This window comes from Aquarana catesbeiana, linkage group LG13, assembly GCF_042186555.1.
Source record: "Aquarana catesbeiana isolate 2022-GZ linkage group LG13, ASM4218655v1, whole genome shotgun sequence".
Taxonomy (NCBI): domain Eukaryota; kingdom Metazoa; phylum Chordata; class Amphibia; order Anura; family Ranidae; genus Aquarana; species Aquarana catesbeiana.
In genome coordinates, this window is record NC_133336.1 from 134028715 (window position 1) to 134048071 (window position 19357).

A 19357-nucleotide genomic window follows, 5' to 3' on the forward strand; every position below is an offset into this window, starting at 1 on the left:
CCCTAGTCCGCTTGACACTCTCTTGTAGGAAACGGTCCAGATACTGGCCCATCCGGGATGTGATTGACCCAATCCCATTAACGATCGGCCTCCCCGGGGGTTTCTGTGTATCTTTATGAATCTTTGGGAGGGTGTAAATTGTGGGTATTCTACTGGCACTTGGTACGAGATATCTCTTTTCTCGATTTGACAACACGCCCATTGAGTATCCCATGTCAACCAGACACTTCAAATCCTTGGTATATTGTACAGTGGGATCTTTCTCTAATCTCACATAGGTGTTTCCATCACTCAACATTTCCATCAATTGATCATGGTAGAATTCTTTGTTTAAGATCACAACCCCTCCCCCCTTGTCCGCGGGTCTAATAACTACATCCTTCCTTTCTTCCAACATAGTTATACCATCTAAAATATGGTGCGGATTAACATTCTTTTTGGGGACTAGATGTTCCAAATCCCGTATAACTAACCCCTTGAACACCTCAATTTGCTGATTTGCTCCATTAACAGGGTTAAACAGTGACTTGTTCCTTAGTCCACTATCTACAGGAACCGAGGCCACCGCACTAACAGGTTGGGAATTTTTATTTAGGAAATACTTTTTCATATTGACCTTTCTAATGTATTTGTGTATGTCAATAAAAACATCAAATTTATTGATCGGCCTTTTCAGGCCACACTTCAAGCCCAGATGAAGAATATTGGTTTCCTTATGACTCAAGGTAACACTACTCAGATTAAAGATACCCCCTACTCCTGCTCTCTCCTTCTTTTTTTGGACCCTTCTCCCGGCCCTGCATCCCCTTGCTCTTCTCTCCTTTGCCCAGGATAGTCGGGATAATCCCTCTCCCATTGTGGATATTCCCTCCATTGGGGTTCTTAATACAGTTGGCCCGGCTGCGGTCGTGCTGGTGGCCTCCCTCTCCGCTGAGGGTACCCCCGACCCCGTTTCTGCCATCCTCTGCCTCTCCCTAAAAAAGGACGGGGGGATTGATACCTCCCTCTATCCACATTATCCCTTAAAGCCTCAAACCTATTGTGAGTAGGGACCTGATAATAATTATCCGGGGGTGCATAGTACTGGGGATTGCCAGGACCCCTCCTTCTAGCACTATTTCTCCCATAATCAGTATCACTCCTGACAGGGATTGCAGGATCCCTTAATTGTCGATTAAAGCCCACTCCCCTTCCATTATCGCCATTCCTGGGGGTAGCAGGGGGCACATTATTAGGTGAGCCCTCTGGACCTTCAGTTTGGACATGTCCTCCATTCCTCTCAATATTAACAGGAGTTTTAGTCTGTTGCCACAAATACACAGACTCAGATCTAAAATCTCCCAAATCCCTGTGGAATTTCTTCGTTTTCTTTTTCTGTGTATCCTTATCAACTTTCTCGAGCTTCTTTTTTTATTCGGGTGTTAAAATCAATAACCTGCTGCAAATCTTTTAGGGGCTCAAGTTGTAGCCTAAGATCATTGATCCTGGCCTCCAGCATAGCCATTTTCTTACGTTTCCGTGCTAATACTAGATCCTGCAGCTTGAACCCCATAGTGGTAAAGAACTCATACCACTCTTTCATAGACTCAGGGTCATCTAGTCCATCCTGCGGGACTACATCCCACCTTAGACTTCTGACAATAATCTTTTCTTTAATATATTGTTCAAACGTACAGATATCCCACCATGTACGGACCTATCTTTCTAACACATTTCCCAAGGCAGTTAGTAATCCATTGGTATTCAATTGTGCAGTAGTCTGCTCATTAATCGCAAAAACATTACTAATGTCAATATTCCTACTACTGAGAAAATGTCCATGGCCTGTGTAAGCAATATATCATTTAGTGACAACTTTTTGTAATTTTTTTTTTTTTTTGTCATTATTCAATCACTTGGGACAAAAAAAAATAATATTCAATGGGCTCAACATGCCTCTCAGCAATTTCCTTGGGGTGTCTACTTTCCAAAATGGGGTCATTTGTGGGGGTTTTGTACTGCCCTGCCATTTTAGCACCTCAAGAAATGACATAGGCAGTCATAAATTAAAGGCTGTGTAAATTCCAGAAAATGTACCCTAGTTTGTAGACGCTATAACTTTTGCGCAAACCAATAAATATACACTTATTGACATTTTTTTTACCAAAGACATGTGGCCGAATACATTTTGGCCTATATGTATGACTAAAATTGAGTTTATTGGATTTTTTTTATAACAAAAAGTAGAAAATATCATTTTTTTTTCAAAATTTTCGGTCTTTTTCCGTATATAGCGCAAAAAATAAAAAACGGCAGAGGTGATCAAATACCATCAAAAGAAAGCTCTATTTGTGGGAAGAAAAGGACGCAAATTTCGTTTGGGTACAGCATTGCATGACCGCGCAATTAGCAATTAAAGCGACGCAGTGCCAAATTGTAAAAAGTGCTCTGGTCAGGAAGGGGGTAAATCCTTCCAGGGCTGAAGTGGTTAATAAAATTTTATCAAAAACAGAAATAGCGTTTACCTATACTATTTAAAATATAAAATGTGATATATTAAAATTATATATGTTTGTATGTGTGTGTATATATATATATATATATATATAAAAAGGTCAGATTCTCATTATTATCATTAGGGCCTGATGAATTGGAATAACCTTGGACTGGGGCTTAACTAAGCCTCTGTACATTCTGTCCTGGACCGAAACTTGTGCAGTAGGTTCCTGAATATCCTCAGATGCATAAAATTGCCCTAAGGAGCCCCTCTATATCATCGGCAGAACTAATAAATCTGCCGGATTTGTAGTACTCATCTTCCTCCCCTTGACTGTCCTCTAAGCCCTTGTCGGAGGAACTATAATCAGGGGCCTCAGCCTCCGCTGAGTCCTGAGAGGGAGGGGACCTTAGGGAATCAGGGCGTTTAAGGATACCCCCTGCCCTGAAAGCGGAAGGCCCCTTAATGGGAAGAAGACCCCTCTCTACTAGTGTGAGGCTCTGGCTCCCGGGAATTGAGGGATGATTGGAAGGCATTAAAGGTAGACAACATTTGTCTGTACAGCGAGAAGGTCCTTTATGACCTGGGACGTACAATACCCGCATCTCTTAGAGCGGGAAGGGGTTTTAGTGGGACGGCTGGCGACCACCTAGGCAGTGACGTCCTCACCTAAAAGAAAAACATAACTAGTCACACCAAAAAACACAACTTGCTGTGACCTGCAGGGGTAAGAGTTGGGGTCCCATCCCCCATCATTACCCCTGCCAGCCAGGTCAACTCACCCCCTGTGGCCTCCTTCATGGATGTAGCCGCTGTAGGCCTCTGTCCATCGTTCCCCCACTGCCAGGAACTCCTACTGTCTGGAAGGGGGGGCAAACCGACGAGTGCAGGGTGCGGAGGCTTGCTCCCCTGCAGGCCAAATCCCGCTCTGAATGGCGCTGTATGAGGCTCCAGCCGCCATCTTATCAGAGACCAGAAGTGATGCGGGGGCGGCGTCATTTCGGGCGCCGGAGAAGAAGTGATGTCATTCACTGATAAAGAAAGATGTGGTCCAAGGCACCAAAAGTAATTGGCCTCCATCCCAAATTTTAGACAAGGAAAAGGGAAAGTGGTCAGCAGGACTTTAAATGAGGCCAATCACTGTATAAAGTAAACATGTGGGATATAAAAACACAGTGTTGCTTTTATGGGTTCCAACAAAAAGGGGGGAGTTTTTGAATGAGAGAGATGTATACCAAAAAGCAGTCTTGGCAAAGAACATTTTATTATACCGTGTGAGATCATGTATAACATACTGAATAACATAAAAATGCATACACAGAATCGCATACACGCAGGGCATGCTGAAAACCGCATATAAATATTGATGCCATGGCATATCGTAAAGTAAAAACAAGTCCTACACAACATGGGCCACTGGAAGGGCTGAATGATGTTGGAAAGTCTAGAGTAAAACAAAATAAGAGACATAAAATCATCTATATGGACATCATGCATCTATGCAAGCCCGACGCGTTTCGTTGGGGTATACCAACTCTTCAGGGGCGAATGCAATGGTGATCTATAAAGAAACATAACCATATGGTATAATATTGTAACTGAATAATAGGAATAATGTGTAAGGGACAGGATGGACATCCCTATAGAAAGCCAAGACACCAGCTGAAATCTATTAGTAATTAGAAAGCAATCCTGCCCCTTGTCAGTGCAAATTAATATCAGCTGGTTCAGTCTCAACTGTTGGTTTATAAAAAAGGTGCATCATTACCAAGGTGTCACAAAAGAAACATCTCGCGATGGGTAAAAGCAAAGAGCTCTCTAAAAAACCCTTGCAACCTTATTTTTACAAAACGTACTGATGGCATTGGTTACAGAAAGATTAGAAAGATTTCTAAACTTCTGAATGTTTCAGTGAGCACTGTTGGGGCCATAATCCGGAAGTGGAAAGAACATCATTTCACCATAAACTGACCACAACTTGCTCCTCACTAGATTTGGCAGAGGAGCGAAAAGAATGATCAGAAGAGTTATTCAAGAGCCAAGGACTACTTGTAGAGAGCTTCAGAAAGACCTGGAATTAGATATAATGGTTTCAAAGAAAACATTAAGTAATGCACTCAAACGCCATGGCCTGTATGCACGCTCACCACGCAAAACTCTATTGCTGAAGGAAAATCATGTTGAAACTTATTTAAAGTTTGCTACACAACATTTAGACAAGCCTGTGAAATACTGGGAGAATATAGTCTAGTCAGATGAGACCAAAACTGAACTCTTTGGGTGCCATAATACACACCATGTTTGGAGGTCTAATGGCACTGTACATCACCCCAAAAACACCCCATACCAACAGTGAGGTTTGGAGGTGAATGGGCCAAAATCACACCTGAGCAATGCATGTTACAAATTTTTCCATACAGGAGGCGCCTTGAAGCTGTCATTACCAGCAAAGGATTTTGTACGAAGTATTAAATACATTTCAATTAGCGTTTAATACTTTTTCCCTGTGTCATGCCATTTTATTACACATAACTTAATTTCTGAACTTATTTGCTTTGGTTTCTTTGTATGTATGGATTGCATTGAGTTGTTACCAACATGTGGTTACAATTTCATGTCAATAGCACCTTTAGAAATATATTTACCTAGAAAAATGGTGACATGTTCAATACTTATTTTACTATCTTTACCAACTTTCTATTTTGCCATCTATCTTTTTATAAAATTTGCATAGCCATTCAGCCAGCAAATCTTATGTACATTTGTTCTTTGCAAAAACAAATATCTTTAGGCCATAGTCTCTTCTGAATGAATGGATCTTTTATTAATGGAAGTACTAAAACACTGCATCTTGGACATTAAATTGAGCCGAGTAGTATAGGAAATAGTATTTTTTTTTTTACCAAGAGATATAAGGTTTAACAATTCTAGAAAACAAATCAGCATATAAATGTAACCATAGACACATCAATTTACAGTATACTTTTTAATGTATATCTTTAGTAGGGCTGGGGATTAAAACAATTGGAAATGCATTGACTACCCAACAGCTCAAAAGCTGCCTGATACACAGAATATATTTGACACGCTCCCATCTCCATTAAAAAAAAAAAAAAAAATGCAAATTAAGTAACTTTTTATTTATGTGTGACAGAGGATGGGTGCTTCCCCTAACTGCACATCTGCTGTATTTGTGCCTAAGCTCCAAGAGCACTCTGCTTAGTGACAAGTATAGCATATTTGCAGTAAGGGGAGCTTGCGTCCTACCGCGCATGTACAGTGAGGGGAGTCATCTGATGTCTGAAGAGGATATGCATACTAATGAGGCAAGGCTTCTGGTGGTGGTGGTGGTGGTGGTGGTGGTGGGGGTGAGCCATTTTAAGACTGGCTGATCCTGTTGCCAGCCTGGTTCAGGATGTAAAAAGGAACTTGGGGATACAGCAGGGTCAAAAGTTAACAATGAATCCATAATATTCAGATATGAAAATAGAAGGATATTGTTGATGATGAACTTTAGAGGAACCTTGCAAAGGACACTTTAACATTTTTTTCCTGGAGTAACACTTTAAAATGTTAAATATAGGCTAGGCAATCACCTGCAACAAGAATACTTTAATGTTATAGAAAAATTCTAAAAATGTATAAAAGCTTTTTTTATAAAAAACTTACAGCTGCTTTAAATGTAGCAAATTCAGCTACTGCAGATCCCTTGCTCTTGCTGGATACCACAATATGTAATACTTGTCCATACTGAAAAATAAAATAAAGAGAAGAATTTAAACAAGAATAAATGAAAATACACTATATTAATCCACTCTATTTTCAGATGTTATATACAAAGGCTCACATTTTTCAGATTAATCCCATACTGATAATGCGGCATACATATAGACTTTTATACACTTTGCATCTCTACATCACAGATCTACACCGGAATTTATTTTACAGCTTACATGCATGTACAGTACATGTGCACACCTGTAGTAGAATGGGACACAGACACAAATGTGCACTGTATATTTAATAAAACCAGTCTGTTATTTACAGTGAAGGTGCTTGATGCCACATCCACTCATCAAAAATAAAAAAGTAAATACATTTGCTTTTTATTGTAGAAAAAGGGGAAACTAATGTCCGCAAATAATTCCCCTCCCACAATGCCATTTCTGCAAGGTCCCTCGCCATCTTCTTCCAGGTGCTGAGTCTTGAGCCTTCTTGATATGCTGGCATTAGATGGTGCACCTCTTGTGCACGTACGGAATACATTCAACCTGGCACCATGTTGAGTATTGTACTCTTAGCTGCACAGGCACAGTTCAGTGTACATTTTAAAGATGGTGGCCAATAGGCACATAGGTTTGTTTTATTGCAAAAGATATGCAGAATATCTTTTCTGCAAGAGCCCGTCCACAATTTTTCCCCTTACCTTTAGTTCTGCTTAAAAAAAAAAAAATATCACACAATCTGCTCAATGTTTCACGGACATGCAGGACCCCCAATATAGCTTGATAAAGAGGTCCTGGGCGTCCCCAGAAAGTTGCACATATTATTGTGCGATTTAATGTAACAAAAAGGCACACTTGTTAAACTTGATTTTGGAGTATGGATGACTTATCTTTATAAGTTTTATCAATAAATACCAAATGATGGTCATCACAGCACCCAGGGAGTTTCTGCTCGGGGAGCCGAGAGAACCGAGCCATTGGCGATGTTCGATCGCTCGGTTTTCAGTGTAGAGGTGCTGGGGGACAGATGCAGCATCAACCGAGCCAAGTATGATTTAGGGGAGGGGAAAAAAAATAAATAAATAAATAAAATACACCTTTACTTCTTTTAACCAGGGTTCCTCTACAGCAGTGGTCATCAACCCTGTCCTCAGGGCCCACTAACAGGCCAGGTTTGCAAGATAACTGAAATACATCACAGGTGATATCATTTGCTGCTCTGGTCTGGTCTGATAGTGGGCCCTGAGGACAGGGTTGATGACCACTGCTCTAGAGGGAACAGTCTACTCATTAGGTTAACCCCTTCCTGATAACTGCCTCCCAGCTTTTGTAAGAGTTCTAAAAGCCGGGAGGCAGGCATTTGGGTCATGTGGCCCCCCTGTATTTGGCTATCACAGTGGTCACATGATCGGAAAGTTCCCGATCGCAAGTATGCACCAGGAACTTACCAATCCCAGTGGCTACCGTGCTGGGAGCGCGCAGGGAGCCTGCTCTCAGCAAGGTAAATTGTAAACACAGGGCTGCATATATGTGGCCGTTCAGTGTCAAGACCCACCCGCTGAGAGGCCGCATATAAGCATGCGTACGGCCGGCGCCAAGGGGTTAATCACACCAATGTACTCTGTGTGTTAGGTCTCTTTCAGACGGGTGTTCCAGTTAGGTCCTTCTGTCAGTTTCTCAAGCGGACCTGATCAAAATGGCCATTAATCCCTATGGACAGGCGGGTGTAGGCAGGTTTAGGTTTATTCACACCTGTCTACATCCAGGTCCAATCAGGCCTGCTGGCAGAGCAGATCGGAGGTAGCCGGGTGTAAAAACTGACAGTAGTGTCCATTTACACCCGGCCTCCCATAGAGTGGAGCGGGCTCTGCCAGTGTCCCCTCTGCAGATACTAGAGACATAGACGTGTCACCTGCCCGCTCCGATCAGTATGGGATCAGATCCACCCCGTGTGAAAGGGGCCTAAGAATACAAACTGTCAATCTTTAAAGTAATACTAAAGCTTAGTTTTTTTTTCTTCTAAAATAACATGTTATACGTACCTGCTCTGTGCAATGGTTTTGCACAAAGCAGCCCAGATCCTGCTCTTCTTGGGTCCCACACTGGTGCTCCTGGCCCCTCCCTCCTGCCGGCTGCACCACAGCAAGCAGCTTGTGGCTCTGTGTCCATTCATGCTGCCAAAAGCCAATCAGGAGTGTGAGTCCCCGGAGAGCCAAGACTCTTGTGGACATTGTTGGATTGAGAGGGGGCTCAGGTAAGTATTAGGGGGGGCTGCTGCACACGGAAGGCTTTTTACCTTCATGCACACAATGCATGAAGGAAAAAAAAAAAAAACACTTCAAATACATTTACAATGATCTTCTGGTTCCGAAAAATCAGGCTTGATAAAATGCCTTACAACGAACCTTTAAACAAAAGTAATAAACTATTTACACTATTTGTTATAAAAATGAAAGGATTGGTGATTTTATGATGGCCACACTTTACCACCATTAAGTGGTGTTCACAAAAATACATTTATCAATAAATTTATTATAACTGAGGTTTACACATGAGAGCCTCCCATCTGCCACCTAAAAAATGAACTGGCTAATAAAAAACAACAACAATAATAATAATAATAATAATAATAATAATCTGAAAATGATACAAAAGTGATCAGCAAATTAAAAAAAAGTGAATGTAAACCCAATTCATGAAATTTGACCTAGACACATCTGTAGTGTTTACTCATCTCTCGCCAAAGCCCTGGGTCCCGTGTCTTTCTGCTGTTTCGTTCCTCTGTTATCAGTATGATAACTTCTGACAAGCTCTGAGACAGGAGATAAAAAGCAGCTGAAAACTTGTGTTGGGGAGGGTGCTGTAAATAGATAGCACAGCTCTGTAAGTATCTTCGGTCCTCTGCCTATGTGGAGGGGAAGGGGGTGTGCACACCTTTCCTCCAATCAGATGTCACACAGTGTATGCCAAGACACCACTCCTACTGCAAAATGAGGAAGTAAAAATTCTAAAGAATATAGAAAGCTGAAGATAGCAGCTATACATGTATACATTTATGTAGTGAGATTTGCTTAATCTCTGTGTATCATCTAAGGCTATTCACTACACTGGGTAAAGGAGAGGGTTTCCACTTTAACTGCTGTTTCCACACAATGATCATTTAAAAAGTTTTGTTTATATGACCTCAGCAGCTATATGGAGTATGCTTCCTTACTACATGCCAACACCATATTAAAAAGGATATAGTGCAAGAAGAAGAAGAAAAAGAAAAAAAAAAACACAACCCACTACATACATACATGCCATACAGGGGGAGCCAACAAGTTCTTGCCCTCACCATGATCTAGATGTGCTTGGGATCTGAAATCTTGCAGGTGTATAGGTGGATAGCTTATATGCATGCCAATTTGTTTGATTTTGTAGGTCGTGGTGAATTATAGTTAGAGCCAAGAGAAATGGGAGTAGGCGTCATGCCGGACAAAGGTTAATACCAAGCCGGGATTCCAAAATTCATCCATTAATTAGGGCTCGGTATTCAACTTTGTCTGGCATGACACCTACTCCATTTCTCTTGGCTCCAACTAGAATTTACGACAACCTACGAAAACAAAAATTGGAATGCATATTATACCAAGATATCCACCTATAAACCTGCAAAATTTCAGATCCCTAGCACATCTAGATGAGGGTAAGAACTTATTGGCCTCCCCTCGTGGATCTTAATTTTCATCCAGTTTCTTTAAAATTGTGTTCAGTTTGCCCCCATAAATTCCTTTGAATCTTTACAGAATTTGCAATCTGCACTCATTTCTTTTATGCCTGTGTGTGAAAGAACACATTCCTGGCAACCATTTAGATGAGCACGTTCCTTCCTGCTGGCCACTGGAGGGTGCATATTTTAGCTGTTCTGATCAGTTGCTTGATTTCTGTTCCAGAAACAGGTCTAATAGAATGTAATCAAGCAACTGTATGTTAACCCCTCCCTTCCCTTATGCTGCACATCTAAACCTTAAACCCTTCATTTCCATCTCCCTTCTGTATGTGACCCATACATTAACCCCTTCACCTCTGGATTTCTCTGTGTATGACCTGTACATTTATTGCATCTAGTGCAATTATTACCAAGCTCAATGTTAAAACCACTGCACCACCAGCATGTTTCTTTAGTTCTAAAAAATTCTGGCAAAAAAAAAAAAAAAAATCTTTGGGTGTCTACTTTCCAAAAAGGTATCATACTTCAATACAGTCCTGGCATTTTTACTTGCTATGTTATTAACAGGAAGCAGCATAACTTTTTTTCAAAATTTGGGGAATATATCAAAAAATAATTAAGCCAAACAATTTAATGCCTTCCTTCTTTTGCATTTCCATCATATCTGGGGAGATGATCGGTGTTTTTATCACATGGGAATAAGCGTTTTGAAGGAGGAAAGTGATTACCAGCACCACGCCAGTCTTCTCTATTATCCCCAGAGGGGAACACTGCTGATTTATTCAGATGTGAGGTGAGCAGCCTGTGAGACTGGTGGAGGAAAGTACAAGCATTTTGGATTTTTGCACCACTGATGTATTGTTTTTTTGTATTGACTTCAATCAGTCACAGATACTATACATGAACTTTCAGAAATATATGTTTATTGATTACCATTTTTAGTTAGACTTTTATTATTATTGATTTTTTTTATAGCGCAGCACTGTATTGATTTGCACCTTTTAAGTGACGTGAGAACACTTGTTAGTGATAGCAGCTATTAAAAATTTGTTTACACCACTTTTTTTCACAAGATTGCGCAGATTTTGTTTTTCACTTTATACAAATTATTTAATCCCACCAAAAGAAAGCCCCATCTTACTAAAAACTGAAAAATGGCCTGGTAATGAAGACGTGAAGCATGCTGGTACTGAAGTGGTTAAATATAAGTTTACTTTTGTATAACAATCCCCCAGCCTTCTTCTTTAGCCCCTAAATACAAATCAGCTGTGACCATGCCCCCCGCAGATCCATATTTATCACATCCGCAGCTATGGTAACCTCCTAATCTGCAGTCAGATCAGATATAAATAAATAAAAATAATATCAGAAGGCCAGGCTGTCCACTAATATTCCATAGACTTGAATGGGACGTTGCAACTGCAAATCTATAGGATGTTAGTGCACAGATGCAATTTGTATAAAGTGAAAAACAAAGTCTTTTAACAAGGTTTTTTAACAAAAGCTGAACTTGTGCTTTACTTCTCGTGATCACTTAATAGGTGACTACTCTGAATGGTTACCAAATCAGGTCTTCTGGTTCCCACTATAGCAATGTGCAGCCCACTCCTGGAAATCAGAGCATTCTGTGGAGCTGCACAGAAAAAAGGACTTGAAATTAACATACCCCCAACAAAGGAACCAAAAAAAAAGGTTTTGGATAGCATCAGACACCCAATTAAAAAAAAAAAAAAAAAAAAAAAAAAAAAAAAGGAAGGAGAAAAGAAATTGTGGCTTAAATGTTAAATCTTTAATCCTGATCATAATAAATGAAGAAACAAAAAATGTACAAACACACACACACACACGCTTTAACGGGATTCCATTACAGGAAGACCAAGAAGAACATGAGCAAACCTTCTCTAGAAGCCTCATGAGAACATCTTCTGAATATCCCCCTCTTGTCTCATCTTCTTTTTTACATTTCCACTTTAACTGTTGATGATAAAAAGAAAAGAAAACAGGATTAGGTAACCTGGTAGTAGATTTTAAAACCATGTACTGAGTGCAATGCAACCCCCATTGTGGCCAAAATATGCTTTTCAAGTCCAATTGTAAATTACTCCTTGGCGTGAGAAGAAGCTTTACCATAAAAAAAAAAAAAAAAAAAAAAAGATTTTCTCATCCTATTTCCCAGGGTGCTAAATGCACTTTGTATTATTTTTATAGGTGCTGTACATCCAGAGTTAAAAGGAGATGAATAACTAAATAGAGCCGATTCACAGCACTACTTTGACAGTCTCTGCACCAGGTGATTTGTCCGAGACCAGTGCGGTCTTTGGGCAAAATCTTGCAAAAAGTACAGTAGTGGTAATGGCCAATAGTAGCAACAGTAACATATCTCAAGGTAGGAGTTTTAACAGGTGTAGACAAGTTGTGCAAGCAGTCTGGAGGCAATTGACAAACTAAGACAGCATACAAAAAAAAAAAAAAAAAAAAAAAAAAAAAAAAAAAAAAGGTAGTACGTAAGGTCCACTCCTCAAGCAGTCCAATGACAAAGTTAAAAAGGTGGCGGTTGAGATTGCCTAAAACAGCGAAAGAACCAGGGATCCCACACCAGTTTAAATTTCTTCATGCACCACTGGGAATGACCACCAAATATGGAAAGCAGGAAGAAAAATTGGATGGGTATACTCGGGCCAGTTTGGCAGGCACCAAATCTCTCCCACAAGCTTATACATAAGAAAAAAGGTGCAGAAGAGAGTTTGGAAACCAAAGTGGAGTACAGGAGGGAGATCAAGTCCAGAGAATGTGGGTCCTTTTGATTCAAAAGGCGTAATGCTGATTCTGTTTCCCTGGAATCTCAAGATATAAGAAATATAATGCTTTACCTGTAGGTATCGGAACAGCTCCGATAATTTTACAAATCTTTCAATAAAAACAGAAGTGATAGAATAAGAAACACAACCCATTTCAGGTATGCGTTTGCTGACTGGGTGCCTCTGATGAAGATTTCCCTTTACTTCTCTGCCCTGTTGACAACATTGTCCCAGTGTCAATAAGTGGAAATTTCCATTAAAGACATAGGCAGCAATAAAAGCTAATGAGGGGTGACTGACCCCCCCTTCCCAGCCCCCCCCCAACTTTTTTTTATATATAAATAAAAAAGGTTATCGTCATTGTGGTCTTAGAGAGAGTTCACATTATTTTCTTTGCTGATAAAAAACTTGCACCTGGGACAGGAAGTCAAGGTAGTTATAAAAGGGACCATAGACAGCAAAAAGAAACTGACAGAGGGCCAACTATTTTTCCATTTTTCACTCTGTGCTATTAAAAAAAATGGCTACAGATATACATTTACGTTAAAAAAGGGACAGCACACCTGATTTTTTGTACATTCTGAAGAGTTAAAAACTATCCAAAAATGTCTTCTCTCAGGGACCCAAGCGAGAGCTACATTTGAATTCCTGGGTCCTTTTACGGGGTTCCCACTTCCATTAATTATTGGACTGTCATGATGATCATATAATTGGAAACCACACTGACTGGTTCTGGTTGTTAGGAATTGACAGCATCTAAGAACTAGGATCATTCAAGTTCTTAGCTGAAATATTCACAATGTTCTAATGCCACAGGGAACTGTCCCTAACAGCATTAATATGTAGACTGCAGTGGTCTAGTGTTTAAGCTTCTGAAAAATGTTGTGTGATTTTAGGGAGAAATGGGGCAAGTTAAAAAATGAAAGACTGTCCAGGGGTGCTGCTGTTTTTCCTGATAACAAGGTCTCCTGAGGTCTGAGTGATCCCAGTACACATAGAGGGGGGGGTTAAAGAGTTGTGGAAGCACAATGCTCCTACGACTCTTCTAAACTTAGTCTTCTAAACTTAGAAAATAGAGCAGATGCTGCTCTTAATTAAAAAACGTTGCACAAGCCCCTTTTTTCAACAGTTCGAAGAACATGCAGGTCTGTTCAGACACCCTGGAGCTGCACAGTCAAAACGATGACCCCATTGTTCTTTGTTGGAGCTCTACAATTACAGTAGGTTACCTGCCTGCCTCTGAGCTATAAGATAGCACACTGCTAAAGGTTCTCCCCGTGCTCTCCTCCTATAATCTGCATGCCCCCTTCCTTCTAACACCTCCCAGTGCCTGAAAACATGCTAGCCTGGCTAAAATGTGAAATCCTATAGACCGACCCAAATTTATTCCCAGTGCTTAGCTTTCCACTACAGATTTCTGTGGTTTGAGCGTTTTCAGGTCAGGAATACATAAATCAGCAAGCTGTACTATTGGTATATTAAAATATTTTGAGTCCTTTAAAAATACATAAGTGGATCTCAGTTTTTTGGAGGTTTGGGCCCCCCCCCCCCTTATAGGCAACTAAACTAAAATCACCAATTTATGATGTTTGATGTTAACATAATGATGTTTTAGCTTTGCATTGCATCCTCCCCCAGTATAAAATGGTCCCTAAATTTACTTTTTCCTACAAACACGTTAGTAGGAAAGAAAAAGATTTAGTTACCTTTATTTTAGCAGATTCTTTTCCCCACTCTGTGTTTCCGCCCCTGTTACCTATAAGAAAACAGAATTTATTTCCAACTAAAAGAGCAAGTTCACAAAATTGTTATAAAGTCCTCCAAACCTTGGCATGCTCAATACAGTAAACTGTGCTACCCCAGCAGGTCCTTAGCTCCTCCAATGCTTTCTGAAGCCAGAAAAAAAAAAAAGATAGAGTTAGGTACCTGGTAACTCTTTTTCTAAGAAGTCTTCCAGGGCAGCATCCTAGAGATAGGCTCCTCTTCCCTGAAACAGGAAACACATTAGTCCACCATTATAAAATTTGACAGTCTTACCTGCGTGTCTCAGTATTAAAGCACCAAAGGAAATCACAGTAAGCTTAAAGCTCCCCCATTGTACCTGGTATTTGTCGTTTTAAGGGTGGGAACTAGTGCTGCCCTGGAAGACTTCTTAGAAAAAGAGAGTTACCAGGTACCCAACTCTATTCCCTTAAATCGTCTTCCAGGGCAGCACCCGAGAGGATGCATCAAGGGATACTTACTAGGGTGGGGATAGAGACTGGAGCACCTTGCAACCAAATGCCTGGTCTTGGTTGGACAGTTGGTCTATACGATAGTGCCTTGTGAAGGTACTGAAGCTCGACCATGTCGCTGCCCTGCAGATATGTTCCGGAGTTGCCCCTGCTTTCTCTGCGACCGAGGTTGCCCAGGCTCTGATCCCGCCTGGAGGGGTGAGGTTTTGTGCCTCAAAGGTCGTCTGTATGGCCATGGATGCCTGCTTCCCTTTGTTAACTCCCGCATAGACAAAAAGAGAGGTCGTTCTTCGCCAATCCTTCGTTCTTTCGAGGTATGTTACGAGTGTGTTTCTTACATCTAGTTTGTTGCAAGCGTCTTTCTCTGCTGTCCATAGTTTTTGGAAGCGAAGGTATGATGACATTTTGGGTTCTATGGAACGTTGGAGACCTTGGGTAGAAAGGCCGGGTCTGGCGAGAGAATTATTTTGTCTATATGTATTAGGCAGTATGGTTCCATCATAGACAGGGCTTGGATTTCGCTCACTCTTCTGGCCGATACTAGGGACACAAGAAGTGCCCTTTTTAGTGTGAGGTTTTTGTCTGAGCTATCTTCCATCGTTTCGAATGGAGGAGAGAGAAACCCTCTAAGCACCGTGGACATGTTCCAAGTTGGAGTTCTATTCATTTTAACCGGTCTAGCTCTTTTAAGTGACATTAGGAATCACTATATCAGCGGATCCTCTGCAAGTCTGGTGTCCATGAACGAGGAGAGTGCTGCCTCTTGTACCTTCAGCGTGCCTTGGGAGAGGTTTTTGGTCTGCTTCCTCTTGCAGGAAATCCAGAATTGTTGGATTATCCCTCTGTTGGGAAACTGTTTGTTTTTGTTCAAGGAGACAAACTTTTTCCTCACTTTCTCGTAGATTGCCCTAGTCACGGGTTTCATGCTGTCTAAGATGGTATTGATCACCTTGTCTGAAAGCCCTTTGTTCTGAAGTCTTACCCTTTCAGTAACCAAGCTGAAAGCTTCAGGATTCTGTAGTTTCACATGGCTGACTGGGCCCTGTGATAAGAGATCTGGCCGGTCCACCAGTGTCAGTTGAGGTTGGATGCTGAGGTTCTTCAAGTGGCTGAACCATGCCCTTTGGGGCCAGTGCTGTGCTTTTAGTATAACCGTTGCTCTCTCTGTCTTTATTTTTTGAATCACTCTTAGTATTTGAAATTCCCGCCTCCCGGAGGTGATGTCACCAGAAGTCCCCCCTCTGTTTTTCCTTAGAAGTCTCCAGACCCCGGGAAAATGGCCGCTGACCGGATGTGACGTTTTCCGGCGTCGGTGCCATCTTGGTACACCCCGCAGAGCCTCCACAAGGAAAGAAGCCTGCTCTGCTGGGTGTGGAGGACGCCGATAGCAGCAGCAAATGGTGGAGGCAATCAGGCGGGCGGGCCGTAGAGACAATGTAAATGCTGACACCTACCTGCGCGGTGCTCCGTTCCATCTCGGCCTGTGGTCAGGGGGCAAGGCATCCTTATTACCAGGAAAAAGATCCTCACCAGTAACGCCAGATGAAAGCTGCAGCAGGTCCCTCCACCAGCATAAAAAAACGGTATGGGGGAAAAAGCCAGTGCATTCATTCCAGCTTGGGGGGGGGCGGCGGTGGTATTGATTGCAGACCCCTCTGTAGGGGTCAAATCTCAGGCAGAGCAAGTTTTTGCTCAAATTTGCTGCTCGCCCTCCCATGGCCCGTTGGGCTGAACGGGATGCTGGCAGGGGGTCTCCTGCAACTAGCACAGAGGCAAGTAAAATAATAAACGTTTCTTTGCAGCTCCAGTGGGTCCAGAAGAAACAAACTGAGGCACGCAGGTAAGACTGTCAAATTTATAATGGTGGACTAATGTGTTTCCCATTTCAGGGAGGAGGAGCCCATCTCTCGGATGCTGCCCTGGAAGACGATTCGAGAAAAAAAAAAATCTAATGCTAGACTTCCCCAAGCACCAGCATCCCACATCTGCTCCTGCAACACATCCTGTTCAAATCTGAGGTACTAGAGCACTGGCGTTGGCAGCCCAGCACTGGATTATTTTTTTTTTTTTTTTTTATAGCCAGACTTCAAACAAACAGAGCAGGTGGCTGCAGCCATCATAAAAGGCAAGTAAGAACCTACGGATTTTGGGACAGTACTTTCTACTGTACTGAGGTGACTAGGGAGTAGGTGTACAGTGGGGACGGAAAGTATTCAGACCCCCTTGAATTGTTTACTCTTTGGTTATATTGCAGCCATTTGCTAAAATCATTTAAGTTCATTTTTTTCCCCTCATTAATGTACACACAGCACCCCATATTGACAGAAAGACACAGAATTGTTGACATTTTTGCAGATTTATTAAAAAAGAAAAACTGAAATATCACATGGTCCTAAGTATTCAGACCCTTTGCTCAGTATTTAGTAGAAGCACCCTTTTGATCTAATACAGCCATGAGTCTTTTTGGGAAAGATGCAACAAGTTTTTCACACCTGGATTTGGGGATCCTCTGCTATTGCTCCTTGCAGACCCTCTCAAGTTCTGTCAGGTTGGATGGTAAACGTTGGTGGACAGCCATTTTTAGGTCTCTCCAGAGATGCTCAATTGGGCTTAAGTCAGGGCTCTGGCTGGGCCATTCAAGAACAGTCACAGAGTTGTTGTGAAGCCACTCCTTTGTTATTTTGGCTGTGTGCTTAGGGTCATTGTCTTGTTGGAAGATAAACCTTTGGCCCAGTCTGAGGTCCTGAGCACTCTGGAGAAGGTATTAGTCCAGGATATTCCTGTACTTGGCCGCATTCATCTTTCCCTCGAGTGCAACCAGTCGTCCTGTCCCTGCAGCTGAAAAACACCCCCACAGCATGATGCTGCCACCACCATGCTTCACTGTTGGGACTGTATTGGACATGTGATGAGCAGTGTCTGGTTTTCTCCACACATAGCGCTCTAGAACTTAAAAGTTCTATCTTGGTCTCATCAGACCAAAGAATCTTATTTCTTACCATCTTGGAGTCCTTCAGGTGTTTTTTTAGCAAACACCATGCAGACTTTCATGTGTCTCTGCCATAAAGCCCCGACTGGTGGAGGGCTGCAGTGATAGTTGACTTTCTACAACTTTCTCCCATCTCCCGACTGCATCTCTGGAGCACAGCCACAGTGATCTTTGGGTTCTTCTTTAGCTCTCTCACCAAGGTCCTTCTCCCCCAACAGCTCAGTTTGGCCAGACGGCCAGCTCTAGGAAGGGTTCTGGTCGTCCCAAACGTCTTCCATTTAAGAATTATGGAGGCCACTGTGCTCTTAGGAGCCTTAAGTGCAGCAGAAATTTTTCTGTAACCTTGGCCAAATCTGTGCCTTGCCACAATTGTCTCTGAGCTCTTCAGGCAGTTCCTTTGACCTCATGATTCTCATTTGCTCTGACATGCACTGTGAGCTGTAAGGTCTTATATAGACAGGTGTGTGGCTTTCCTAATCAAGTCCAATCAGTATAATCAAACACAGCTGGACTCAAATGAAGGTGTAGAACCATTTCAAGGATGATCAGAAGAAATAGACAGCACCTGAGTTAAATATATGAGTGTCACAGCAAAGGGTCTGAATACTTAGGATCATGTGATATTTCAGTTTTTCTTTTTTAATAAATCTGCAAAAATGTCAACAATTCTGTGTTTTTCTGTCAATATGGGGTGCTGTGTGTACATTAATGAGGAAAAAAATGAACTTAAATGATTTTAGCAAATGGCTGCAATATAACAAAGAGTGAAAAAATTTAAAGGGGTCGGAATACTTTCCGCCACCACTGTATATGTTACAAATAGCAGATTTTTGCATTCTTAAAAACAGGGAAGTAAATGTTCTCCAAGCCCAGTGCCTGATGTTTAATACCTTGCATCTTTTGTTCCCTTTCCATCCGGATCTGTTCCAGTATCAACTTCTTCTGCTCCTCCACCTGTCTAGAGCCTTCTTCACGAAGACGTATTATCTGAAGATGGAAAGATGTCACTGAGATACTGTAAACATATTGTCAGTTAATCAGACATGGGTTAAACCTTTTTTTCTTTACATAAGGCAACTCCAGGCAGCTTACAAAAGATAAACGTGCGTAGAGGAGTGGCCGAGTCAGGCTGTGTCCCCAAAAAAGATATAAATAAATACCAAAGCTTTACAAACACTTTAAGCAAGTTGTTGTACTTGAGTCCAAAAATATGACATGTTCCCAAGGCATTGATACATACTGCAAACAATCACCATATGTATGAGCTGTGCACACCAGACAAGGTTTACCTCTTGAGCCAATGTTTGAGCAACCAGTACTTCTTCCTCCTCTGTTACTCTCACTTGTGCTTCTCTTTCTCGTGCCTCCAAATCTCAATGAAGAAAACAGAAAATATTTCATCATGTCTGCTAAGTGAAGCAAA

The 19357-nt window shown here is 41.6% G+C and overlaps 1 protein-coding gene across 1 annotated transcript in view; it reads right to left on the reverse strand.

Moving 5' to 3' along the window:
* DNAJC17 (DnaJ heat shock protein family (Hsp40) member C17) overlaps window positions 1-19357 on the reverse strand; it is a 65985-nt gene that overhangs the window by 27411 nt on the left and 19217 nt on the right. The window contains exons 5-9 of the mRNA XM_073609412.1: window positions 19224-19306; window positions 18825-18921; window positions 14418-14467; window positions 11810-11887; window positions 6146-6226 (exon numbers count right to left, since the gene is read on the reverse strand). Coding sequence (XP_073465513.1) covers window positions 6146-6226; window positions 11810-11887; window positions 14418-14467; window positions 18825-18921; window positions 19224-19306 — 389 coding nt within the window. The remainder of the gene's footprint in view (window positions 1-6145; window positions 6227-11809; window positions 11888-14417; window positions 14468-18824; window positions 18922-19223; window positions 19307-19357) is intronic.